This window comes from Rhinatrema bivittatum, chromosome 5 (genome assembly GCF_901001135.1).
Source record: "Rhinatrema bivittatum chromosome 5, aRhiBiv1.1, whole genome shotgun sequence".
Taxonomy (NCBI): domain Eukaryota; kingdom Metazoa; phylum Chordata; class Amphibia; order Gymnophiona; family Rhinatrematidae; genus Rhinatrema; species Rhinatrema bivittatum.
This window is the reverse complement of record NC_042619.1, coordinates 26,970,014-26,997,355: the sequence shown is the minus strand read 5'-3', so window position 1 is coordinate 26,997,355 and position 27,342 is coordinate 26,970,014. Positions and strand designations below refer to the sequence as shown.

Below are 27,342 nucleotides of genomic sequence, written 5' to 3'. Positions count from 1 at the left end.
CGGCAGATATCAACGGGGGACAGCAGTCTAACTTCCATCCATGAGACTGCCTAAGCCCTGGTAGAATGAGCTTTAACCTGAGAAAGTAATGGCTTTCCTGTCTCCACATAGGCTCCCTTGACCACCTCTCCTTAATCCAGTGGGCTATGATAGCCCACAAAGCTGGTTTGCCCTGCTTCCTTCCACCGTGAAGGAAAAATAGGCGGTCATTCTTCCGGACCGGTTTTGAAACTTCCAGATACCGCACCAAAAGTCTGACATTCAAATGATGGAGGAGGCACTATTCCTCCACATCCCTGTGCTTATATAGGGAAGGCAACGAAATGGACTGATTCAAATGAAACTCCAAGACTACCCTGGGGCAAGAAGGATGGAACGGTACGAAGCTGTAATGCTCCTGGAGTCATCCGGATGAACGGTTCCCGACACGACAATGCCTGCAGTTCAGAGACACAACGACCGAGGCCTATATTTTATTTATTTAAGAGTTTTTATATACCGTCATTAAGTTATTTACCATCATAACAGTTTACAATAGTGCACCAATATCAAAGTGAATATGGATCATAATTTACATAGGTGGTGCCAGTACTATTCGGTAACAAACAATATAGACTAATATAATTTACTATAAGGATTATGCATATGAAGAAAATCAATTGGGGGATTGTATGTTTTACAGCGATGCATCCTGTGGTTTGACTACAGTTAAAATTAGTGGTGAGCTAATTTCCAGTAGTAACTGGAATTTGTGAGCTTGGTGCTACATGTCCGCTTATTCTTGTTTATATGCTTGCATCACTCTCTTTGTTGAAGGCTAGTTTGAAAAGCCAGGTTTTGAGTTGTGTTTTGAAAAATTTATGGTTACGCTGAAGTTCAAGGGGCATGGAGTTCCATAAAATGGGACTGGCCAGAGACAGTGCACGTTCTCTGACTTGGGTAAGTCTTGCTGTTTTCACGGATGGAATGGTTAAAAATATAGCAACCATGAACACCATTTTCAAAGTTAATAAATGCAAGTAAAGACCACAGCAGCTGAAAGGAGGGCCCTGTCAAAAATTCCAATACTAGATTAAGATTCTACAAGGGACACGGGCCACCTTAGGGGTGGCCGAAGGTGCTTCACCCCTTTTAGAAAATGGGTCACGTCCGGATGAGCTGTCAGAGAGGTTCCATTCACCTCGCCCCTGCAACTTCAGGGAGTTAAGGGCCAAACCTTTAAGCCATCCTGCAAAAATTCCAGAATAATCAGGATTTTGACTGCCCGGGGGGGGGGGAGACGCACCGTGTTCCTCGCACCAGGCTTCAAATACTCTCCAGACCCGCACATACACTAGGGACGTAGAGAACTTCCGAGAGCAGAGTTAGATGGCAATTACGCCGCAGAATATCCTCATAAGACAGACTACAGTGCTTTCATTTAGCTCAATAGACTAAATGTCAACCCAGTAATTGCATATCCATTCATGTTCATTCTCCAGTTTTTTTCTGTCCTTTATTTCCTGGCTACTCTAGCCTCCAAGTTCATTCCCCCTGTTATTTGTATCTGCGCTTCGGCCTCCTTGTTATATGGTTTTTTGTTAAGTTAACCCCCAAGTTTGATGTAAACCGGCCTGATATGAAGCTTATCATGAAGTTCGGTATAGAAAAATGTTAAATAAATAAATAAGACTTGCCTTACTGGGTCAGACCAAGGCTCCATCAATCCCAGTATCCTGTTTCTAACAGTGGCCAAGCCAGGTCACAAGTACCTGACATGATCCCAAGGGGTAGATAGATTCCAAGCTGTTTATCCCAAAAATAAGCAGTGGATTTCCGCAACTCTGCCTTTAAAATGATTAATGGACTTTTCCTCCAGGAACTTGCCAAACCTTTTTTAAACGCAACTAAACTAATAGCTTTCACCACATCCTCTAGCTTAATTATGTGTTAAGTACAAAAATATTTTCTATTAATTTTAATTGTATTACCTAGTAACTTCATTGTGTGACCCCTGTTTGTACTTTTCAAAAAGAGTAAACAACTGCTTAACGATTACTTGTTCCATTCCACTCATTTTATAGTCCTCTATCATATCTGCCCTCAGCCATCTCTTCTCCAAGCTGAAGAATCCTAACCTCTTTAGCCTTTCTTCATAGGAGAGTTGTTCCATCCCCTTTATCATCTTGGTCGCCCTTCTCTGTAGCATGGAGCGATAGAGGCATTGAGATATTCTCTGTTTTATTCTCCATTCCTTTCCTAATAATCCCTAGAATTCTATTTGCTTTCTTGGCTGCTGCTGCACACTGAGCAGAAGATTTCAACATTTTCAATGACGACAGCTAGAGCCTTTTCCTGAATGGTATCTCCCAATGTGGAACCCTGAATTACGTAGCTATAATCTGGGTTACTCTTCCCAAAATATATCACTTTGCACTTGTCCACATTAAATTTCTTTTGCCATTTGCATGCATGTCCAGTCTCTCAGTTTTATTTATTTGGTGCTTTTCTATACCGGCATTCATGATATGATTGTATCATGCCGGTTTACATGGAACAGGGGTACAATGAACCTTAAATATTCACATAGCGAAGAGAAGCAGAAGTTACAATAAAACAGGGATGCTGGAACTGGGGAAGGAAAGAAAGAATAAGTAACTCACTCAACAGTAAGTAGAGTAACTATTTACATTGTGTTGAATTATAGTAATGGTAATGGTTTTGCAATGTCTTCTTGTAATTTCTCACAATTCTCTTGTGATTTAACAACTTTAAATTATTCTATATGTCATTGGCAAAATTTGATCACCTCACTTGTTCCCCTTTCCAGCTCATTTATAAATATATTAAAAAGCAGTGGTCCCAGAACAGATCAAGGGCCACTTCATCAGCTGAGCCCTCTCAAGGGCCAGACCCTAAGACAGAATCAAGTCTGATCTTCATGAAGGATCAGTCCCTGCTATAGCAGGTCCCTGTGCGGTGGGAGGTACAGGTGGGTCTCCACCAGGAGTCTCCGCATATCCGCATACCACGGATGCCTGGGCCAATCTGCAACTACAAGTAGGACTAATTTCCTGTGGTGCTCGATTTTGCGAATGAACCTGCCCAGCAGGGGCCACAGAGGGAAGGTTTATAGCAACTCTTCTTCCAGCCAGGTCTGAATGAGTGTCGAATCCCAGGGTCCACGGAACTCTTCCTCAACTGAAGAATCAGGGAACCTTTGCATTGTGAGATGCAACCAGCAGGATCGATAGACGGGAGGGGAGGCCCCAGCAATCTACAATCAATTGAAAAGCTTCGGCCGACAACACCCATTCTCCTGGATCCAGACTCTCCCTGCTTAAGAAGTCTGCTCTGATGTTTTTTCCTGAAATGTACAAGGCTGAGACCGTCTGTAGATGGATTTCCGCCCATTCCATAAAGAGGTCTATCATGAGAAGCCTGCTGGCTCTTGATTCCTCCCTGAAGGTTGATGTAGGCTACCATCGTGTTGTCTGACATTATGTGGACCACTTGACCCTGGAGTCTGTGGCTAAATTGCAAGAACGCCAACCTCACTGCCCAGGCTTCCAGGCTATTTATGTTCCAGAGGGCCTCTTCCTCCGTCCAACGTCCCTTGGCCGTGAGTTCCTGACAGTGAGCTCCCCAGCCCTGGAGACTAAGGTATGTTGTAAGAACCAGCCAGTTTGGGAAGGACAGGGACATCCCCTGCTCAGATGAGCATCCTTCAGCCACCACTTGAGGTGAGAGCAGACTCCCATCGTTAAGTGAACCCGAATCGAATGGTCTTGAGACTGCAGGTTCCAACGTAACAGCAGTGAGTGTTGAAGTGGGTGCATGTTTGCTCTCGCCCACGGCACTACTTCAAAGATTGCCGCCATCAAACCTAGAACTTGGAGATAGCTCCATACCATCGGGCGCATTGTATTCATCATCAACTGACGCACCTGATACATCAATTTCCTTATCTGCATGGAAGACTTTGCCCTGCTTGGTGTTGAACCAGACTCCCAGATACTCCAATGACTGGAAAGGCTTGAGACTGCTCTTTCCAGGTTTACTACCAAACCGAGTTCCGGAAGCAAGGCAGTCACCCTGTTGGTCACCTGAGATACTTTCTTTCATGGACTTGGCCCGGAATAACCAGTCCAACTGGTAATCGGAGAAAGTTCTTTTTCACTCAACGCACAATTAAACTCTGGAATTTGTTGCCAGAGGATGTGGTTAGTGCAGTTAGTATAGCTGTGTTTAAAAAAAGGATTGGATAAGTTCTTGGAGGAGAAGTCCATTACCTATTAATTGAGTTGACTTAGAAAATAGCCACTGCTATTACTAGCAACGGTAACGTGGAATAGACTTAGATTTTGGGTACTTGCCATGTTCTTATGGCCTGGATTGGCCACTGTTGGGAAACAGGATGCTGGGCTTGATGGATCCTTGGTCTGACCCAGTATGCATGTTCTTATGTTCTTAGGATTCCTTCTCTTCTCAATGCTGGCACCACGACCACTATAATCTTGGAAAATGTTCTTGGAGTGGTGGCAAGGCCAAAAGGGAGTGCCAGGAACTGATAATGGCGACCCAGTACGGCAAAGCGTAGGAAGCATTGGTGTCTTGACGGATTGGAATATGTAGGTAGGCCTTGGATAAGTCCAGGGAGATCAGGAACTCTCCCGGCTGTACAGCCATTATCACAGGGCGTAAGGTTTCCATGTCGAACTGACTCACTCGTAGGTGACTTGACACTCGAGGTCCAGGATGGGGCAAAAGGAACCTCCCTTCTTGGGTACAATGAAATAGAATAACGCCCTGTATTTTCCTGGAGAATAAGTACTGGGATTAAAGCTCTCATCTTGAGGAGCCTTAAAAGAGTAATCTCCACTGCTTGCTTTTTGTGCTGGGAGTGGCAAGGAGACATCATGAATACATCCCAAAGAGTGCTGCGAAATTCTAGTGCATATCCTTGTATGGCTTCCAGTAACCACTTGTCCGAAGTGATCTCTACCCACCTTTGGTAAAATAGACAGTCTATCCCCCCCTATCTCCTCGTTCCGAAGATGGGTTTGATAACATTTCATTGGGAAGTTCGGGACGATCCTAAACCCGAGCCAGCCTCTCTCTTGGGCTGTTGACTATGAAAGTACTGAGTACTTCCAAAGAGGTGAGACCTCTGAAATGTTGAGTTTCTGTAGAGGCGGAAATGTTGAGAGCCCCTGGATTAGCCCCTCATAGTCGAGGGGCGCTGCAACTGCTTTCTGTTTTCTTCCAGTAGCCGGAGGACTGGAGATTCGCCCCATTTACTGGCCAGTTTTTCCAATTCGTTTCCGAATAGGAGCGATCATTTAAAGGGCATCTTTGTAAGATTGACCTTAAGGTTGCGTTGGCTGACCAATTCTACAGCCACAGTTGTCTTCTGGCCGCTACCACTGAGGACATGCCTCTGGCTGAAGTATGGACTAAATCCGAGCCTGCGTTTGCTAAAAAGGTGGCAGCGGGTTCCATGACGGCTCTGGGGTTCGCCCCCGTCATCCACCTCTTGAGAGAGAAAGCGGCATGAACGCACTACCAGGGCACAACAAGAAGCAATCTGTAAAGTCATTGCTACTGCATCAAAGGCTTGTTTAAGGATAGACTCCCAACAGCCTACCGTGGGTATCCTTTAAGGCTGATCCTCCCTCCATTGGTATAGTAGTCCGCTCAGAGACAACGCAGACCAGTGCATCCACTTTAATAATAATGGGAGATTTCAATTACCCATACATCCAGCGTGCAAGGAAATAGTAAAGCAAGTCCACCTTCAAAATTATAATAAGTTTTTATTGATTAGCTGAAATTCTTCAATATTAATAGTGGCAACTCCATACGTTTTCAATGACAAATATTAAAGTCCCCCGACACGGTCCGTGTTTCGCGGTCGCTGCATCGGGAGGGACCCACAATCAGTATCATCTAAAACATAAAGATAATAAAGCTGATGGACCTGACAACAATGGCTACACAGTTTCAATAAATTTTCAAACATACCTTGTACGTGCATCATGGAGCGCATCGGCTCACACGATTGAAAGACGATTTAAAGAGGTAATTTGGCGCCAAAAGACAGCAGCTATCGCGATAGATTCGTTCGTATAAGCCCCGCCCTCTCTATACACGGTTCAACCAAACAAATGCCATTCTACATATTGAAGAATTTCAGCTAATCAATAAAAACTTATTATAATTTTGAAGGTGGACTTGCTTTACTATTTCCTTGCACGCTGGATGTATGGATATTAAAGCAAGGCTTTTGCTTCTTGCTTTTGCTTGGTTGATTCACCCGTTTGGGAAGCACTTAAATGGCTACCGATGACACTACTTTCAGCTATACTGAAGAAGCGGTAAACGCCGTTTTGACAGATGTGCTATTCTTTTCTGAATCATCTGATAATACTGTCCCCACCTCCTCATGGTCTGAAGTAATAAACACTCAGAAACGCTTGACAAGAGCGGAGTTACACTCCTCAACATTGATCGAGTACTGCCGGGTACGGCGGATCCCTAGAGGCTTGCGAATACAAAAGGAGCCGAGACTCCATACCGAGAATCCTGCTTTCATCACGCGCTGGAACCAGATCCTAAACAAATGCTCCTTGGATCTGATGGTGCTCATTATTGAAACAAACAAGGAGCTGCTAGTCACCTTAAAGGAGGATCTGGCATTTAAACTTGATTTAATTAAACATTCGACGGTGCTGGACACATTTCAACAGCAGTTTCAAGAATTTGAAGAGAACTTAACCAAGTTTAGGGACGAACTGAAAGCTGTTAAATTCAGCAAATTCCAGCGTGATTCTACAGACTACACCACAGGATACGTATACAAATGGATGGCCAAGAAGCCACAAAAGAAAGTAACCTTTGCGCAGGGCTCATCATCATCCTCAGAGGAATCTGTGAGCGAAGATGCACCTCGAGGTCACGGGCAAGGACGCAAGGCCCGGGGAGCCTCCAGCACTTCAGCTCCTATACAAGGATCATTGAATATGGGACAATCTTTTACCTCTGCCTCCTCGCGATACTCCTCAATAGCGGCCTCTTTTTTAGATTCGGGCCAACCTCCCAGAGAGACTCGCAGCACACGATCCCGTACTGCCACCAACCCTTTCCAGTCAGGACAGAAAATGTCTCGCACACCACATCCTCCGACGCGCCTCCCGGACGCATGGCAGTGACTACGGAGACCGTTTTCAATTTATCTTCCCGTGTACTGACTGATGTAGAAAAAAGAACTTTACAGAGAGGTTTATCGTTTGTACCAACTGCTAGATGTGATCCTTTTGATTTACAAGTGCACTTATATAAGTTTTTTCGTGCTTTACGACTAAAACTATTTTTTGCAGACTCTCCACCAACATTGGATATGTCAGTGATCTCGAAGCGGTCTAGGTGGACCCCTCCTGGTCCCGTAAACCCACTGTTGGGGGCTTTTGAGAGTTTAGTAAGGACAGATGCTCACTCCCTTGCTACAAAAAAACAGTATGTTCGATACAATTTATCCCAGCAAGAGGCTATTGCAGTCAAGGAGTTATCCAACGACTCATCCATAGTCATAAAACCCGCTGATAAGGGTGGGGGTATTGTAGTGTGGGGTAAAACTGACTACGAGGTGGAGGCACTTCGTCAGTTAAGCGATACCTCATGCTATAAACTACTCCTAGGAGACCCCACACAAGATCTCTTAAAGATAATTAAAGATCTTGTTCAGGAAGCCCTTGACCGCAACATGCTCACGAATAGGGAGGCAAAATTCTTGGTAAATTCAACTCCCACCATGCCCCTATTTTATCTTTTACCCAAAATTCATAAGACTCTGGTACATCCCCCTGGACGTCCTATAGTCTCGGGCATTAATTCATTGCTTGAGCCACTCTCTAAATTCGTTGATATCTTTTTGCACCCTTTTGTTACTCAGATCCGGTCCTATGTTAAGGACACCACACATCTCATCACTATTTTGTCAAATTCAACTGTTCCGTCCGGTGGTTTCTTTTTTGTGACTCTTGATGTTATCTCTCTGTATTCCAACATTCCTCAATTAGATGCATTACAATTAATTGAAAATATTCTGAACCAACGACCGGCTCCGCACCGGCCGTCCACGGCATTTTTGGTACAACTTGCCACTTTGGCCCTAACAAAAAATTTTTTATGTTTGACCAGAGCTACTACCAACAGATTAAAGGGACGGCAATGGGGGCCACTATGGCCCCCTCACTTGCCTGTCTGTATATGGACGACTATGAATCGTCTTTAGTATATCCTACGGAATGGTTTTCCCAAGTGGCTTTGTGGCTACGATATATTGACGACATTCTAATTATTTGGACTGGATCTGACATTCAATTTTTTGGTTTTTTTGATTGGCTCAACTCGTTGAACCCACACATTCAATTTAATTTTTGCATTCATGCTTCAGAAATCGCTTTCCTTGATATTACGATCTCAGTAGAACAGGATAAGTATGTCACCACTCTATTTAGGAAAGAGACTGATAGAAACACACTCTTAGCCTACTCGAGCTGTCATCCCAAGCCCCTTAGAGATAATATCCCTACGGGGCAATTTTTAAGATTGAAACGTTTATGCTCATCCCGGAGTGATTTTTTAGAACAAGCCCGATTGATGTCTCAGCGGTTTTGGGAAAGGGGTTACCCCCCACGAGTGGTAAAAAAGGCTTTTAAAAGGGCATTGTATGCCAATCGAGACTGGTTGCTTCTTCCTTCAATGGATGCTGACAGTCCATGTCTCAACTGTATTTTACCATTTTCAACAGCGAGTAAGGCTATTGCCACAATGATAAGAAGACACTGGGAGAATTTATCTTTAACTTCCCTTTTCCAGGGATCATTACGTTTCACTTTTCGGAGAGCTAGTAACCTCCGGGATCAGCTAGTACACGCTAGTCTTAGTAAACAATTGAGGGACACCAGGGGAGGCCATCATGGCCCCTGTGGGCACTGCACGATGTGTAAACATACCAGCCATTCAGACTCCTTTATTCATCCTGACACTGGGGTTCACTTTAAACTTTGCAATACATCAGACTGTACCACTAAGGGTTTGGTGTATGTTATACAATGTCCGTGTTCCATGTTATATGTGGGGAAGACCTCTAGGATGATCAAAACCCGCATTATAGAACATTGTTCAAACATTCGTCTCCTTAGGATGGATGAACCTTTGGTTACACACTGGGTTCAATACCAACACACTATTGCTGAATTGCAGTTTTCAGTCTTAGAGGTGGTTGTTCCCCCATTTAGGGGAGGTAATTACTCAGAAATTTTAGGTAGACGGGAACAGAAGTGGATTTTTATGCTTTCCTCCGTCCATCCTAAGGGACTAAACAGGGATGTAGAATGGCATTTGTTTGGTTGAACCGTGTATAGAGAGGGCGGGGCTTATACGAACGAATCTATCGCGATAGCTGCTGTCTTTTGGCGCCAAATTACCTCTTTAAATCGTCTTTCAATCGTGTGAGCCGATGCGCTCCATGATGCACGTACAAGGTATGTTTGAAAATTTATTGAAACTGTGTAGCCATTGTTGTCAGGTCCATCAGCTTTATTATCTTTATGTTTTAGATGATACTGATTGTGGGTCCCTCCCGATGCAGCGACCGCGAAACACGGACCGTGTCGGGGGACTTTAATATTTGTCATTGAAAACGTATGGAGTTGCCACTATTAATATTGAAGAATTTCAGCTAATCAATAAAAACTTATTATAATTTTGAAGGTGGACTTGCTTTACTATTTCCTTGCACGCTGGATGTATGGATATTAATTGATGTGCAAGGCTTTTGCTTCTTGCTTTTGCTTGGTAGATTTCAATTACCCCAATATTGACTGGGTAAATGTAACATCAGGACATGCTAGAGAGATAAAGTTCCTGGAAGGAATAAATAATAGTTTTATGGAGTAATTGGTTCAGGAACAGACTAGAGAAGGAGCAATTTTACATCTAATTCCGCAGTGGAACACAGGATTTTGTGAAAGAGGTAACAGTAGTGGGGCCGCTTGGCAATAGTTATCATAATATGATCAAATTTTAATTAATGACTGGAAGGGAGACAGTAAGCAAATCCATGGCTCTAGTGCTAAACTTTCAAAAGGGAAACTTTGAAAAATAGTGAGAAAAAAACTGAAAGGAGCAGCTACAAAGGTAAAAAGTGTGCAAGAGGTGTGGACATTGCTAAAAAATACCATCCTAGAAGCACAGTCCAGATGTATTCCACACATTAAGAAAAGTGGAAGGAAGACAAAACGATTACCGGCATGGTTAAAAGGTGAGGTGAAAGACTATTTTAGCCAAAAGATCTTCATTCAAAAATTGGAAGGATCCAACAGAAGAAAATAGGATAACACATAAGCGTTGGCAAGTTAAATGTAAGACATTGATAAGACAGGCTAAGAGAATTTGAAAAGAAGTTGGCCATAGAGCAAAAATTCACAGTAAAAACTTTAAAAATATATCCGAAGCAGAAAGCCTGCGAGGGAGTCAGTTGGACCGTTAGATGACAGAGGGGTTTAAAGGGGCACTGAAGAGAAGATAAGGCCATTGCGGAAAGATTAAACAATTTCTTTGCTTCAGATGAAGAGGATGTTGGGGAGATACCTGCTCCGGAGAAGGTTTTCATGGGAAATGATTCAGATGGACTGAACCAAATCACGGTGAACCTAGAAGATGTGGTAAGCCTGACTGACAAACTGAAGAGTAGTAAATCACCTGGACCGGATGGTATACACCCCAGGGTTCTGAAGGAACTCAAAAATGAAATTTGGAGAAGAGACGGCTGAGGGGGAATATGATAGAGGTATTTAAAATCATGAGGTCTAGAACGGGTAAATGTGAATCGGTTATTTACTCTTTCGGATAATAGGAAGACTAGGGGGTACTCCATGAAGTTAGCATGTAGCACATTTAAAACTAATCAGAGAAAATTCTTTAGCAAAACACACAAACTCTGGAATTTGTTGCCAGGGGAAGTGATTAGTGCAGTTAGTGTAGCTGGATTTAAAAAAAGGTTTGGATAAGTTCTTAGAGGAGAAGTCCATTAAATGCTATTAATCAAGTTAACTTAGAAAATAGCCACTGCTATTACTAGCATCAGTAGCATGGGATGTTCTTAGTTTGTGTGTACTTGCCAGGTACTTGTAGCCTGGATTGGCCACTGTTGGAAACAGGATGCTGGGCTTGATGGACCCTTGGTCTGACCCAGTATGGTAATTTTTTATGTTCCTATGAAAAGCAAACATTCTCTCACTGCTGGATCCAATGGATATAGAGATTCTAATGCTTGTCCACCTTTAAAACTTGCTTCTGGGGGCATCCCATTCCAGGTCTATCAACTCCTGGATGGTTTCCAGTACTGGGAAGTAGCAAGAGGCTTGTGCAAGGAAATCAGGATGGGATTCTTCTTTGGTTCTGTCATAGGTTCTGCTCTAGGAACTCCCATCATTTTCAGGGTTTGGGAAACCAAGGCCAGCTATTCATCTCTATGAAAGAACCATAACACGGTTCGATACGGTTCTAATCCTGGGGGAATTTCCCCTTCTTACAAGGGATCTTGCTCTTTGTCTGTGCCATCAGGGTCCCCCACTAGGGATACCCTTGGTTAGACGGGGCATGCCTCTAGGTCTGTCAACAGGAATGGGAGAGAGCGGGGGCTGCCTGGGGTTCTGTCCGGACAGGGGCAAGCGAGGAAGTAGACTACATCTGCACAAAGGCCTGTAGTCCCTGGGAAAAATTCCACCTAAGAAAAGTCAGCCGGGTCCATGCCAAGCACAGGTGGAGAGGGGGGGGGGGGGGGGGGGGGGGGGGAGGAGGGGGGAAGGGGAACTAGAGTGGGCCCAGCCGAGTTTCCATCTCCCATGGAAGACTCAGCCAAGGGATTAATCAGATACGAAGTACTTCCAGTTAAGGCTGCCAATCCATCATCTGAATGGGAGGAGCCAGGCTCAGCAGTCTGGGGAGGCCAAATCCCCTTAGGCTTCCTCATAGTGCTGACACAAGTTGGAATCCAGGTCAGGCTGGGAAACCCTAATATGACAAGCAGTGCAGAGAGCAAGGCACTTATGTTTCTTGGCTGCCGGCACCACTGGTGGCAATGGTGTGTTCGATTGGCTTGCACTTAAAAATTTATGTGCACAAATTTTGAGCGCCTGGGTAGGGCAAGGTGAGGTGCATGCACAGCCCGTGGACTCGGCTTTTCCTGTATCCTGTGCTTACTTTATTATGTGTGTAAGTATGCGCACAACGTTATGCACACGGCACATGCGCAGAGCCAACGCACTGCATGTTCTGATGTCCTATGGCGGGCAATATGAGACGCACAAAGACACGCGCAGGATGGTGCCACCATGGCCTACCACGCAGTGTACCAACCAAGTTTAAAGCGGGGCCTAGCCCACAGAGGGCCGCTCAACCCGCTTGTAAGCCCACTTCCCTATACCCCAAAGGGATCGGGAACGATGTCGATACAGCATTCCGAGCAAGGAGACTGGAGGAAGTCTTACCGAAACACCTCTTCTCTGAAGGTAAATCTTTTATTTTTTTATATACTTTTACTTGGCTCAGCGCTTACCGGCTGAGTACAGAGATGGTCTCTGGCTGTGGGGGGGGGGAGAGGGCTTTGGCTGTCACCACCACGCTCTGTTTCCTGCACTCGCTGCCTTTCAGCTGCTTGAGCAGCAAAGTCCACGCCGGGAACCGGCTACCGGACCAAGGAACACCTGTGAGGGATCTTTGAGATCACCTCAGGAATTCTCAACTGGGGGAGACACCTTTAGGTATCATCGTAGGAGAGTGGGCTCATTCTTTTCTCCAATTTATAAGTAGAATTTCTACTCCCAAAAGGTACAGTGATCCCCATAGGGAAAGCACATCTACATCTGCTGGAGAGGGAGAAATACTGAAGGGCTGAGGTCACTGCAGGGGTGTATCTAGGGTGACGTTAGCTTTGAAACCTGACTCCGTCTCCATCTGCTGGCAGGGGAGCACAACCCATTGGTCCTGAGTCTAACTGGCTTCACGCTAGGAAAACTAGATCTTTTTTGGGATATTTGGACTCCTTTAAACGTTGTTAAATTAATGCTGTTGTTTTCATGCAGCTGATGTTTTCATGCAGCACCAAACTAGTTGCACTCATTGGAGATGCTCATAATCCCCTTTATCTTGCTCCCTTACATCACGTAACTAACACCACTTAATGTCAACATCAGGATATTATTTTATTATTCATTCTAGTTCAGTTGTCCCTACAGTGTGTAGGAGACTGTAGCTATACCTCATTGATGGCTGCCTAATGAATTTCAATGTAGAAAGCAGATATTTTGGTCATAACTTGATTTTTTAAGTCATGTTAGTCATTATCATGGTGTATTAATAAAAAAATATTTGCAATAAAAACCTCTTGCTGAAAAGCCATCTTTGCGCTCCCCTCCCACTACATCCACAGCTGTTCCACCCTTGCAGTCTTACTCTCCTCTGTCCATGTACCCCCACCCCCTCTGCACAATGGTATTCCACTGTACCCCAGTTTCTAACCCTATGCTGTCCAAGAAATGTTTCACTTCTCTGCACGCTCCCCATATACCACGCACTCCTCTCCCATACACACCTGTTGTCTGCTGGAGTTCCAGCAGGGCTTTGATTGTAGATGTAGCTGACTGGGACTCACTGGTTATGTCCTGGTAAATGATGGCAGGGCTGGTCTCCATGGCAATCTCATGCTCTGACCAATCCTGACCCCTGGATGCGATCACATGGACAACAGGATGGGAATCTGTGATGTCACAGAAGGAATGTGGAATTAACACAAGAAAGGAATTGATCCAGCTGCCTTTTTTTTTTTTTTTTTTGTCAATCTTCCTATGAATGCCTTCCTCCAGCACCTCCCCCCTCCTGCCTTCTTCCCATTCCTGACTTCAGTGTCTATGGGAATAACAGCACGAGAATCACATGTGGCTCAAAATAGAAAAGATCAAAATTTGGGGAAATCTGGAAAGACAAAAATAACTCTCAAAAGGTTCCAAAGAGCAGAGCAAAAAGGGGGGGACACCGTGTTACAAGGTGAAAGGACACGTCTCATATTCACCTTCGTGGATGAAACTGTGTGTGCATTATAGAAGTTAGTAGTCCAGAGTGAACTTGAGACCATGCAGGCCCCTTCTTCAAATGTGACAGTAAGACGGAAGGAAGCATTCTAATTTTGAGAATCCCTTTGGTTGCAATCAGCTGTTATTCTATCCTTGAGCCCCAGTGAGAAGAAAGTAAAAGCAAGTGCCAAACCTCAGGAAAACTAGTCTCCGACTCAGATCTAAATTCTGAAGCAAAAAGTTATCTTGGTTAGTGGTCCCAACTGTAGTAGAGATTTCTTGGTGGGTTGAGACAACACACCTTAAGAATCGTCCGGCACACATACATTAAAAAAAAAAGGGGGGGGTGCAATTTTGCTTGCCTTTTACAAGCACTATAATGTGCACTCGGCCTGGGGAACTTCAGTAACTTCTTAGGAGGGCCCACCAGCAATTCTCATATCAAGGCGTGCTGCTGAAAGGAAGTACAGCCCTTCTCCAGCCACCCAGGAGCTTTACAAAGTATGCACTTCCACCCTCATGTTACTTTAAGTGGTAGTGAGCAGTGAAGAGGTTTCCCCTCAAGGTTTCTGCACTGAGCTGTCCTGTTAGTTCTCAGCAGGGTTTGAGACTCGGCACAGCAGAGACTCTTCTCTGTAAGCTCTCTTACTGTCCTCCTTCCAAACTGCCTAGCGAGTTGATTTCTTTTTTTATTATTAAAAGACTGAAGGCCTATCATGTCCTGCCTTAGATATCTGCTTGCACTCTTCGTAACCCGCTGAGCACGGCGATGCGTTACCCATGCCGAAATCAGGACTGGCCGCCGCTTAGTGCTGTACCTTGGGAGTTCTGAGAGGATTCAGTAGAGGAGCTGCTGCTGTCCGTGTAGCTCTGTGGATCATCTTTCACCTCTTGGATGGAGGCATTACTGGCCTCGACTGCCCTCGAAGCTTGCTGAAGGGTCTCTGTCACCAGCTGCCTAGTGTGCTCACTCACCACAGTCGCCTGGAAGGTCACGGGCTTCGGCTTTATCAGGACCTAAAAAGAGACAATAACTTTCTCCAATTTGTAGCTCAGAGCTATTCTAATCCAGCGGCTCCCAAACCTGCCCTAGGGGACCCCCAGCCAGTCAGGTTTTCAGGATATCTAACAAGGAATATGCATGCAATAAGTTTGCGTGCAATAGAAACAGTACATGCAAATCTCTAAATATGCAATTTTGCTGCAGATATCCTGAAAATCTAATTGGGGGTGCTCCAGACTAGCTTTGGCAGAAGTGATGTGATTACAAAACATCCTGCAAAAAAGCTTCATCTTTTAGATGTGCAAGAGATTGGAGAAATTACTTACCTGATAATTTTGTTTTCCTTAGTGTAGACAGATGGACTCAGAACCAATGGGTATAGTGTACTCGTGCTAGCAGTTGGAGACGGATCAGATTTCAATCTGACGTCAGCCCCTAGTACATATACCCCTGCAGGAAGTGCAGATCCTCCGTATTCTTCCTTGCAAAGCATTGTGGATATAAGTTTGACTGACCGATTGGTTAATTTGATTAACTTGTATAACATCGTAACTATATAAACGCTATAACTTGATTAACTGGATTAATTTGAACTGGTCGATTGAGTATAGCTAGAGACCGCCAGGGAGCTCAACCGGAAAGCGTCGACACCCAGCCGGGTGGAGGCCTACGTAAACTAAAAGGAGGCTTACCCTTGAATTATTTGCAATACCATACGTGACGGCAGCCAAGGGCGGGCTGCTGAGTCCATCTGTCTACACCAGTGGTTCTCAACCGGTGTGTCGTGACACACCAGTGTGTCGCCAAGCACCAGCAGGTGTGTCGCGGCTCCTGGTGTTCCACTGCCCCGCTTGTGCTTCCCTTCTCCCCAGGCGCGGGGCTGAAGAATGGAGAGACGCTGCGCGCCACCGCTGGAGGCCAGGCCGGCGGGGCTGAAGAAAGAAGAGACGCTGCGCGCCGCTGCTGGCGGCTGAAGAGCGGAGAGACCTGTGCTCTGACGCCAGCGGGGCCAAAAAATGAAGAGACCTGCGCGCCACCGGCAGCGGCTGAAGAGCGGAGAGACCTGCGCGCCGATGCCAGCGGGGCCGAAGAATGAAGAGACCTGCGCGCCGCCGGCAGCGGCTGAAGAGCGGAGAGACATGCGCGCTGACGCCAGCGGGGCCAAAGAATGAAGAGACCTGCGCGCCGCCGGCAGTGGCTGAAGAGCGGAGAGACATGCGCGCCGATGCCAGCGGGGCCGAAAAATGAAGAGACCTGCGCGCCACCGGCGGCGGCTGAAGAGCGGAGAGACCTGCGCGCCGACGCCAGCAGGGCTGAAGAATGAAGAGACGCTGTGCGCCGACGCCAGCGGGGCTGAAGAACGTAGAGACGCTGTGCGCCGCTGCCAACAGCTGAAGAGCTGAGAGACCCTGCACACCACAGGAGGCGGCTGAGAGACGTTGTGCACGCGGGAGGTCAAGCCAGAGGCAGCTGAGAAGTGGAGGCCAGGCTTATTGGGCCAAACAATGAGAAGAGGCTCCATGTGAGCTTGTGTGCCTGTGGTAGAATGGGTGCATGAGTGAGAGCTTGTGTGCCTGTGGTAGAATGGGTGCTTGGGTGCATGAGTGAGAGCTTGTGTGTGTGTGTTGGAATGCATGCCTGGTTGCATGAGTGAGAGCTTGTGTGCTTGTGGTAGAATGGGTGCATGAGTGAGAGCTTGTGTGTCTGTGGTAGAATGGGTGCTTGGGTGCATGAGTGAGAGCTTGTGTGTGTGTGTTGGAATGCATGCCTGGTTGCATGAGTGAGAGCTTGTGTGCTTGTGGTAGAATGGGTGCATGAGTGAGAGCTTGTGTGTCTGTGGTAGAATGGGTGCTTGGGTGCATGAGTGAGAGCTTGCGTGTGTGTGTGTGTGTGTGTGTGGTGGAATGGGTGCGTGAGTGAGAGCTTGTGTGCCTGTGGTAGAATGGGTGCCTGGGTGCATGAGTGAGGAGCTTGTGTGCCTGTGGTAGAATGGGTGCCTGGGTGCGTGAGTGGGAGCTTGTGTGTGTGTGGTGGAATGGGTGCCTGGGTGCATGAGTGGGAGCTTTGTGTGTGTGTGGTAAAATGGGTGCCTGGGTGCGTGAGTGGCAACTTTGTGTGTGTGTGTGCGTGTGTTAGAATGGGTGCCTGGGTGCGTGAGTGGGAGCTTGTGTGTGTGTGTTGGAATGCATGCCTGGTTGCATGAGTGAGAGCTTGTGTGCTTGTGATAGAATGGGTGCCTGGGTGGTGAGTGGCAGCTTTGTGTGTGTGCCTGTGGTAGAATGGGTGCCTGGGTGGTGAATGGCAGCTTTGTGTGTGTGTGGTAGAATGGGTGCCTGGGTGTGTGTGATACAATGGGTGCATGAGTGGCAGTGTGTGTGTGTGTGTGTGTGTGTGTGTGTGGTAGAATGAGTGCCTGGGTGCATGAGTGAGAGCTTGTGTGTGTGTGGTACAATGGGTGCATGAGTGGCAGTGTGTGTGGTTGTAAGTGACAGAGTATGTGTGAGATTGTATGTAAGTGAGAGAGCATGTGTGTGATTGAGAGAGACTGGTCAGGGAGGTGACTGGTGTGTGTGTGTGTGTGTGTGTGTGTGTGTGTGTGTGTGTGTGTGTGTGAGACAAAGACTGGTCAGGGAGGTGACTGGTGTGTGTGTGAGAGACAAAGACTGGTCAGGGAGGTGACTGGTGTGTGTGTGTGAGGAAGAGATACTAGTTAGGGAAGTTACTAGTCTGTATGAGACAGAGGCTGGTTGTGACTGGTTGTGGGCCTTAAGGAAGAGGACTGTGAGGACATAGCTTTAGCAGCCACTGCTGCTTCTGGCGAGTGCTATTGGTCTGCAAGGGAAAGGAGTAGGAGAGTTGCTGGAGAGGGTAAGCTTTTTAAGTTTATTTTTCTTGATTGACTGCCATTTTAATTATTGTGTATTATGTGATGTGTGCTGTTTTGAAATATTTTGATATTTAGACAATTTTTATTAATTTTTATAAGTTTTTAATTGTTGGATGTTATTCTGTTCATCAGTTGTTTTGTAACATTTATTAGTATAGTTTTACAATTATTTCTAAGTGGGTATCTATAAAAGCTTGGCTTGCTCTGTTTTCCCAATAGGAGGTGTATTAGTGTTTAGGGCCTGGTTAAATATTTGTAGTGGTAAATTACTGTCTTTTCATAAGGAGGGGTATTGTGCCTGCCAGTATAAAGAGTTTGTTTTGCTTTTACTGAGATGTCATCAGATCCAGAATATCTTTTTTTTGTATGGTGAGCTGTACGGATAATGCCCTAGTTCTGCTCTGCACCCATTTTTGGGGGTCGACGTGGTTCCTGAGGATGCAGAATGTATATTTACATTTGTCCCGTGATGGTCACATGTTCAGTGTGTCACGCACTTGAGTACCATCTGTCAGGTGTGTCCCGGCCGAAAAAAGGTTGAGAACCACTGGTCTACACGAAGGAAAACGAAATTATCAGGTAAGTAATTTCTCCATTTCCTAGCGTGTAGCAGATGGACTCAGAACCAATGGGATGTATAAAAGCTACTTCCGAACCGGGTGGGAGGCTGCCTGTGACCCACTCAGTATTGCCCTTGCAAATGCCGTGTCCTCCCGGGCCTGAACATCCAGACGGTAGAATCTGGAGAAGGTATGGATGGAGGACCATGTCGCCGCCCTGCAAATCTCGGCGGGTGACATCATTCTTGTTTCTGCCCAGGATGCTGCCTGGGCTCTGGTCGAATGGGCATTGATCTGTAGAGGCGGAGGTTTCTCTGCTTCTACATAGGCCGCCTTGATGACTTCCTTGATCCATCGGGCTATGGTTGCCCGCGAGGCTGCTTCCCCTAGTCTTTTCCCGCTGTGAAGGACGAAAAGGTGGTCAGTCTTCCGTACGGGTTCTGACATTTCCAGGTATCTGGAAAGGATTCTGCCAACGTTGAGGTGACGCAGACTACGGGCTTCTTCCGAATTCTTCAGGGCTCCTGCCGACGGGAGCGAGATGGTCTGGTTCAGATGGAAGTGGGAGACCACTTTGGGAAGGAATGACGGAACCGTGCGCAGCTGGATGGATCCCGGAGTGAACCTGAGAAAGGGTTCTCAGCAAGGCAGCGCTTGTAGTTCAGAGATGCATCGCGCTGAACAAACTGCCAGTAGGAAGACAATCTTCAGGGTCAGCTGATGGAGTGATAGCCCTCGAAGAGGTCTGAAGGTGGTTCCCGATAGGAAGTCCAAGACTAGGTTGAGATTCCACAGAGGTACCGGCCACTTCAGGGGTGGACGAATGTGTTTGACTCCTTTCAGGAAACGTGACACATCCGGGTGAGAGGCTAGGCTATCGCTCTTGCCCCTGGTGCCGAAGCATGCCAGTGCTGCCACCTGTACCTTGATGAAGTTGAGGGACAGTCCTTTTTGGAGTCCGCTCTGTAGGAACTCCAGCATCACGGGAACTTTAAGTGAACCTGTCTTGATGGCGTGATCTTCGCACGAGGCTTCAAATATTCTCCAGATCCTCATTTACTCAGGTTCCCTTTGAAGAGACCCTCAGTCACTTTTTTGACTTTGACTTTTCCTTTATTTTATTATTTTTATTTAATTTATTTTTATTTTTATCTTTATTTTATTTTATTTTATTATTTTATTTCTTTCCTTTTTTATTGGTTCTTCAGCTATTCTCCACTCCTATTTCTACTTATCTTCTTTCCTTCTCCCTAACTAAGCTTAGTACAAGGACAACAAATTGTCGGTTTATTCATTTGTTAGATTTTATTACTTATGACCTTCATTACTATGTTTACCCAATTCTTATTTACCGTGATTACTATGTAATTCAAATTGTATACTTGGTTTTTCTTCTCTTTGACTATGTTACTTAAAGTTGCATAAATGTTCATTGTTTCATGTAACGCCATCAGGCAAGTTTCTTTTTGTTCTATGTAAACCGGTTTGATTTGCATCTAATGTTGGAAGATCAGTATAAAAAAACAAAAAAAAAATAAATAAAAATAAATGTATGTTAACGATGTGGAGAACTTGCGTGCTCGGAGGAGGGTGTCTATTACCGCCCCCGAGTATCCGCTCTTCTTCAGGCGAGCCCTCTCAATGGCCAGACCGTAAGAGAGAATTGAGCTGGGTCCTCGTGGAAGATCGGACCCTGTTGTAGCAGGTCCCTGAGAGGGGGCAGGGGTAGAGGGTTCCCTGCCAGCAGTCTTCTCATGTCTGCGTACCACGGTCTTCTTGGCCAATCCGGGGCCACCAGAAGAACTAGTCCCTTGTGTAGCTGTATCTTGTGAATGATTGCGCCCAAGAGGGGCCATGGCAGGAAGGCGTATAATAGGGTCCCCCATGGCCAGGCCTGCACCAGGGCATCGATCCCTTGGGATTGTAGATCCCACTTGCGGCTGAAATATCTGGGTACTTGGGCGTTTGTTCTGTTCGCCAGAAGGTCCATTTCCGGTGTTCCCCACCGGTTTACTATCATCCGGAAGGCTGCGGGAGACAGCTTCCATTCTCCTGGGTCTAGACTTTCTCTGCTGAGGAAGTCCGCCGTGGTGTTGTCCTTCCCGGCGATGTGGGTGGCGGAGATCTCCTGTAGATTTGCTTCTGCCCATGCCATCAGTGGGTTTATCTCCAGTGACACCTGTTGGCTTCTGGTTCCCCCTTGTCTGTTGATGTAGGCAACTGTTGTGGCGTTGTCGGACATCACCCTGACCGCTTTGCCTTGGAGTCTTTGGGCGAACCGCAGGCAGGCGAGTCTGACTGCCCGCGCTTCTAGGCGATTGATGTTCCATCCTGCCTCTTCTGTGTTCCACTGCCCTTGGGCGGTTAATTCCTCGCAGTGTGCTCCCCATCCCCGTAGGCTGGCATCTGTAGTTAGCAGAGTCCAGGTTGGGGATGATAGTCTTGAGCCTCTGTTCATGTGGCTGGGCTGCAGCCACCAGTGTAGTTTGGTCCGAACTGTGCCCGGGAGGGCTAAGCATACGGTGTAGTTGTGCGACCGTGGGTTCCAACGGGACAGCTGTGAGTGTTGTAGAGGCCTCATGTGGGTCCTCGCCCAGGGGACCACTTCCAGTGTGGATGCCATCAGCCCTAGGGCCTGCAGGTAATCCCTTGCCGTGGGGCGAGGGTCGCTCATCAAGGATTGCAACCGGTTCCACAGTTTTGATCTCCTTGTGGGAGTCAGGCTGACTGTCTTCCTTGGTGTCGAAGTGGACCCCCAGGTACTCCAACGATTGTGAGGGCTGCAGGGAACTCTTGTTCGTGTTGACCACCCAGAGTCAGTAGAGACTTGACTCGGTTGATTGGATGCTTTCCTCTGGTGACTTTGCCCTGATCAGCCAGTCGTCCAAGTAAGGATGTATGAGGACTCCTTCCTTCCGCAGTATTGCCGCCACTACACTAACACCTTGGTGAACGTCTGTGGTGCTGTGGCTAGCCCGAAGGGTAGGGCCCGGAACTGGTAGTGATGGCCCAGGATCTTGAAATGTAGGTAACGCTGGTGTTCCTGATGAATTGGGATGTGCAGGTACGCCTCTGACAGGTCCAGGGAGGTGAGGAACTCTCCCGGCTGTATTGCCTTTATTACGGATCTCAGGGTTTCCATGCGGAAGCGGGGGACCTTCAGGTATCGGTTTACGGATTTGAGGTCCAGGATTGGTCGGAACGTTCCCTCTTTCTTGGGAACGAGAAAATATATGGAATAATGACCAGAGTTTATCTCCTGAGGAGGTACCGGAGTTATGGCCTCGAGGTTCAGTAGCCTGGCCAGTTTAACTTTCACTGCCGCCTTTTTGGTGGGGTCGTGGCAGGGGGACTCCACAAACTTGTCCGGGGGTGCGTATGAAGTCCAGGTAGTACCCTTCCCGGATGATGTCTAGGACCCACTTGTCCGAAGTTATCTCGACCCATCTTTGGTAGAATAGGGCCAGTCTGCCCCCTATGGCTTCCCTTGGATGGGTTGGCTGATTCTCATTGCGGAGCGCGTCCGGGCCCTGAGCCCGAGCTGTTTCCCCTCTTGTTGTGCTTGTTCCGAAAGGACTGGTTCCTGCCCGGAGGGCGGGGTGCCTGGTAGCTGCTCCTGTAAGGGTTGAAGCGCTGCGAGCTTCTGCCCCTGGAGGCCCTGGAAGGCTGTCACTGGGCTCTCCTTGACTTGTCTTCCAGAAGGCACGGTACTGGGGATTCGCCCCATTTGCCCGCCATCTTTTCTAAATCGCTGCCGAACAGAAGTGTTCCTTTGAAGGGCATCCTTGTGAGGCGTGTTTTGGAAGATGGGTCGGCCGACCAGCTTCTGAGCCAGAACTGTCTCCTGGCCGCCACCGCCGATGATACTACTCTGGCCGCTGTGCGTACAAGGTCTGAGGCTGCGTCCGTTAGAAAGGATAGCGCTGGGTCCAGGATATCTTCCGGGGTGCCGTTCCTGGTCTGGGATAAGCAGACACGTGTCACCACGGTGCAGCATGCCGCAATCTGAAGAGTCATAGCGGCCACGTCAAATGTCTGTTTAAGCATGGCTTCTAGCCGCTGGTCATGCGTGTCCTTGAGTGCTGCTCCTCCCTCTACCGGAATGGTGGTGCGCTTGGAGACTGCGCAGACCATGGCATCCACTCTAGGGCAAGCGAGCATGTCTTTGGTTGCTGGATCCAGGGGGTACAAGCTGGCCAAGGCCCGCCCCCCCTTTAAAGGCAGACTTTGGGGTGTTCCATTCCAGGTCAATTAGCTGTTGAGCGGCTCGCAAGAGCGGGAAATGACGGGAGGTCTGTCGAAGGCCTTCCAGAAATGGGTTCTCCTCGGGATCCCCCTGGGTTTCTGAATCCGGAATCGCCAGTTCCGCCAGGCATTGGGAGACCAGATCCGGGAGCTCCTCCCTTGTGAAGAACCGTCTCATGGTTCGGTGGGGTTCTGTCCCCGGGGGAAGTTCTCCTTCTAGGGGTTCGACTTCTTCTTCTGAGATGTCCCACTCCACCAACTTCATCTTCTTAGGTAAAGGAAAAGCCTTAGGGGGTGCTCACAGTCCCGCTAGGACCAGATTCACCCCCTTCATTGTCTGAATCTTCCTGCATGACCTTAATCCCCAACTCGTGCAATGCCTGGAGAATCAGCAGACCCAGTTCCTCCCTGCGGAACAACCTGACTACCCGAGGGTAGTCACCCTCAGCAATCAGGACGATGTCCACATCCTGCATAGGATCCACTACATTGCTGACTGGGTTCTTGTCCGTATCCAGCGGACCACCCTGCCTCGGCTCAGGTACATCTGATTCATTTGTCATGTCCCCGTCCTCAACCGTGGACCATCCCAGTCCAAAGAGACTCAGGATCCCTCCCAAGCCTGCCTGCTTTTCTCTCTCCCTAGGCTTCTTAGCCATGGGGATCTTTCTGGGAAGTTGCCTCCTGGATCCTGCCTCTTTCTTGGCCAAATAGGCATTAAGAAACCGATCCTGCTCATTGTCCCCCTGGATCCCTTCTTCTCTGCCACCAGCAGGACTTATATCAACAGTAAACAGCGGGGGAGGGGAGTCCCAAGGCCCTCAAATAGTCTCCTGGCTCCTGCCATGTGCAGCCAAAACGGCTGCTGGCTCCTCAGACCCCCTTGGGGTCTCCAGCACCGGCACAGCCGACTTCATGCTCTGGCCACAACCCCCTCTTCCCCAGGATCCCGCGGAGGTCCCAGCCCCTCCCCGAGGCTCACTCCACACAAAAAAACGGTTGCACCGAGGCACACCCATTTTGAGCCACAGCAACTTTTCTCGTGCAGAGCGGGCATCGGCATGATTCGCGATTGGGCCTAAAAACAGCCCCTGCAGTGCACTCCTGATGCTGTCCCAAGCACGCAACGGGGTGATCCTGCCTCCCAGCAGACCAGCCGATCTGCTCTCCACCAAGCTTCCTCCCTAAGCTGTCTTCTCTCTCTTTTTTTTTTTTTTTAAATAAAGGCACAGACAAGCTAAATCAAGGTAAACAGCCAGCAAAGAAATCAAAAAAGGCTACTTCCCTGCTTCTGTATGCCCAGAGGAAGCCAAACAGGAGGTGAGGACTCAGAGGGGGTGAGGAAACCAGGACCCCTGGCTTTCACCCTCCCCCCCCCCGACCTATAAGGATTGAGCTAGCTCAGAGATCACCAAAATCCCGCTTTACCTGAGGGATGGCATACGAAGGGGAGCCTTCCTGCTAGGAATCTTCCTTTTCTAAGTTTCTTTTTTACTTTCAAAACTCCAGACTGCAGGTTTGCACCTCTACCATCTGCTGGAAACAGAGAAATACTGAGGGACTGCAGGTGGCACTCTCATTTATGTAGCAGTGCCTCAAAGCTTTGTTCTCTGCCTCCATCTGCTGGTAGGGATGCAAAACCCACTTGTCTGGACTGATCTGGGGTTCGAACAGGAAAGATACATTTTCTATTAAAATAAAGTGAGCCAGTTTTCAGAAGCCTCGCCCCACCTAACCCTCTAAAAATAAAACAAAAAAAAAAATCCAGACTTTTGCAGCATGCTGTTTTTACAGTTTTCAGGACTAGGACATAATTTTTACTAACTTTTAAAAAGCAAAATTGCTTACCTGTAATAGGTGTTATCCCAGGACAGCAGGATGTAGTCCTCACATATGGGTGACGTCACTGGACGGAGCCCTAACATGGAAAACGTTGTCAAAGTTTCTAGAAACTTTTGACTGGTACACAGAGCCCACTGATCATGCCCAGCATGTCATGATCCCTCGAGCCACAGGGATCTCCCTTCAGTTTCGTTTGTAGCAATAAGAGTTAGCAAAAAATAAAATGTATCGGACCCAACTCCGCGGGGTAGCGGGTGGGTTTCGTGAGGATTACATCCTTCTGTCCTGGGATAACACCTATTACAGGAAAGCAATTTTGCTTTATCCCAGAACAAGCAGGATGACAGTCCTCACATATGGGTGATTAGCAAGCTACAGGCTGAGTCATCTTTGTATTGTAGCAACAGCGTACAATTTGTGCAACAGGCACAACTGGTGTACTGTTGGAAAAATGAGGCAACCTGAAATCACAGCTGGTTTGATGTGGAAGGAGTTGGGACTATACTGGAAATAAGCTCTTTAAGATAGATTGTCCAAAGGCTGGATTTTGTCATCCTTCCTTGTCCAAGCAGTAATGGGCTGCAAATGTGTGAAGAGAGCTCCATGTTGCAGCTTTGCATATGTCAGCAATCTGTACTGAACGATAGTGTGCTACTGAGGTTGCCATTGCTCTAACGGAGTGCGCTTTACTCGTCCTTGGAGAGAAAGGCCTGCTTTATCATAGCAGAAGTCTATACAATCTGCTAGCCAATTGGAGAGAGTTTGTTTGCCCACTGCCATACCTGGCTTGTTTTTGTCAAAAGAAACAAAGAGCTGGGTGGATTTTCTATGGGCTTTTGTGCGGCCTAGATAACATGCTAGCGCGTATTTACAGTCTAAGGTGTGTAAAACTTTCGCCTTGATACTGTGGTGTTCAATTCTACTCCGATGAACTGTAGGAGGCGAGCTGGAGTCAGATGTGATTTTTGGTAGTTGACCAGAAATCCCAACGAGTGAAGCAGATTGATTGTGAGCTTGAGAGAGTTGTCTTGATTGGCTTTTGATGAGCCAGTCGTCCAGATAAGGAAAAACGTGTATGCTTTCCTTTCGTAAATGAGCTGCCACTACTGCTAGGCACTTTGTGAATACTCGGGGTGCCGAGGCAAGTCCGAATGGCAGAACCCGGTATCGAAAGTGTTGATGACCCACCAGGAAGCGCAGAAACTTGCGATGAGGAGGGAATATTGGAATGTGAGTGTAAGCGTCTTGAAGATCCAGAGAACAGAGCCAATCTCCTGCTTGAAGAAGTGGAAGCATGGTGCCTAAGGAAACCATCCTGAATTTTTCTTTTCTTAGAAATTTGTTGAGATTTCGGAGGTCTAAGATGGGATATAGATGACCTGTTTTCTTCGGAATGAGAAAATAGCGGGAGTAGAATCTTCTACACTGCTGAGGTTGGGAATATAAAACAAAGAAGCCGAAGCTTCTGAAGCTGTCAGACTGCACGGACTTGTTTACCCACCTCTAGACCCTTGTAGATAATGTTATTGAAGGAATCTTGGTGTTGTTGAGATAGTGACTCAGCCAATTCCTGTATCTACTTCCATAAATTGCGTTGATATTGAGTCATATAAAGTTGAAATGACGCAATTCTGGAGACATGCATGGAACCTTGGAACATTTCCGGCCAAGATTATCCAGGAATTTTTGTTCCTTACCAGTAGGCATATACGAGTGTGGGCAGATTCTTTTCGACTTCTTTTGGGCAGATTCTACCACTACAGACTGATGTGGGAGTTGAGGCTTCTGATAACCTGGAATATGTTGGACCAGGTATGTGGCATCCATCCGCTTGTTCACAGGTGGAATCGAACAAGGGTGCTCCCACAGTCTTTGTTGTTGGTCAACAAGGACGTCATGGACAGGTATTGCCAGAACTTCCTTAATAGGATCAATAAATTGTAAAACCTCCAGGGTTTTTTGTCTGGTGTCCTCTTCTGCCACTAGCTGGAAGGGAATGGTGTCTGCCATCTCCTTTACAAAATTTGAAAAGGAGAGATCCTTCGGTGGTGACTTCCTCTGTTCTTCTGGTGGGGATGAGTCAGATAATATATCCTCCGATGAAGTATCGGTGTCCCCTTCATCCCAGGTATCTGAGGAAGGACACCTTGGAGGAGTGGAGTGAGGAATGAACAGTGGCATCGATGTATTCAGCGGCAGTATCGACAGTGGAAGAAATGGCACAGATGGAGAAGCTAGAGTTCGCGGATGGGAAATACCCGATGGTCCTGGTATAGGGTCAGGCATCTGTGAAGTTCGAGGTATCGTCTTTCCTGTTGGGAATCGGAGTCTTCGCTCTGGATGGCAATGGTTGCATTGGGAGAGCACCAATAAGGGCATCGAGCTTAGCGAGTATCGGTGCGAAGAGTGAAAGGTCCGGTGACTGCATCGGTGCAGGCATCGGCATAGATGGCTGAAGGTCTCGCAGAACGTCTTTTACCGCCTGGAGGATGAAACAGTCAAGTTCCTCCCTTACAGCTGGTGAGGTCAGAGTAGCTACAGGGGGTAGCAGAGAAGGCGGAATCGGCTCTTCCACAGATCCCTGTAGTGGCGCAGTACCCAGCACCGCTACTGGTGGGGATTGCCTTGGATTGAGACACAGAGGGTATCGATGGCTCTTCCACTCGAGAACTCTTCAGTGACGGCTCG

General features: G+C 47.3%; 1 protein-coding gene across 4 annotated transcripts in view; it reads right to left on the bottom strand.

The window, feature by feature from the left end:
* The window catches only part of EMSY (EMSY transcriptional repressor, BRCA2 interacting), a 166,142-nt gene that overhangs the window by 28,562 nt on the left and 110,238 nt on the right, over positions 1-27,342 (bottom strand). For all 4 annotated transcript variants that reach the window (XM_029602160.1, XM_029602159.1, XM_029602161.1 and 1 more), the window contains exons 14-15: positions 14,936-15,134; positions 13,640-13,804 (exon numbers count right to left, since the gene is read on the bottom strand). In XM_029602160.1, coding sequence (XP_029458020.1) covers positions 13,640-13,804; positions 14,936-15,134 — 364 coding nt within the window. The remainder of the gene's footprint in view (positions 1-13,639; positions 13,805-14,935; positions 15,135-27,342) is intronic.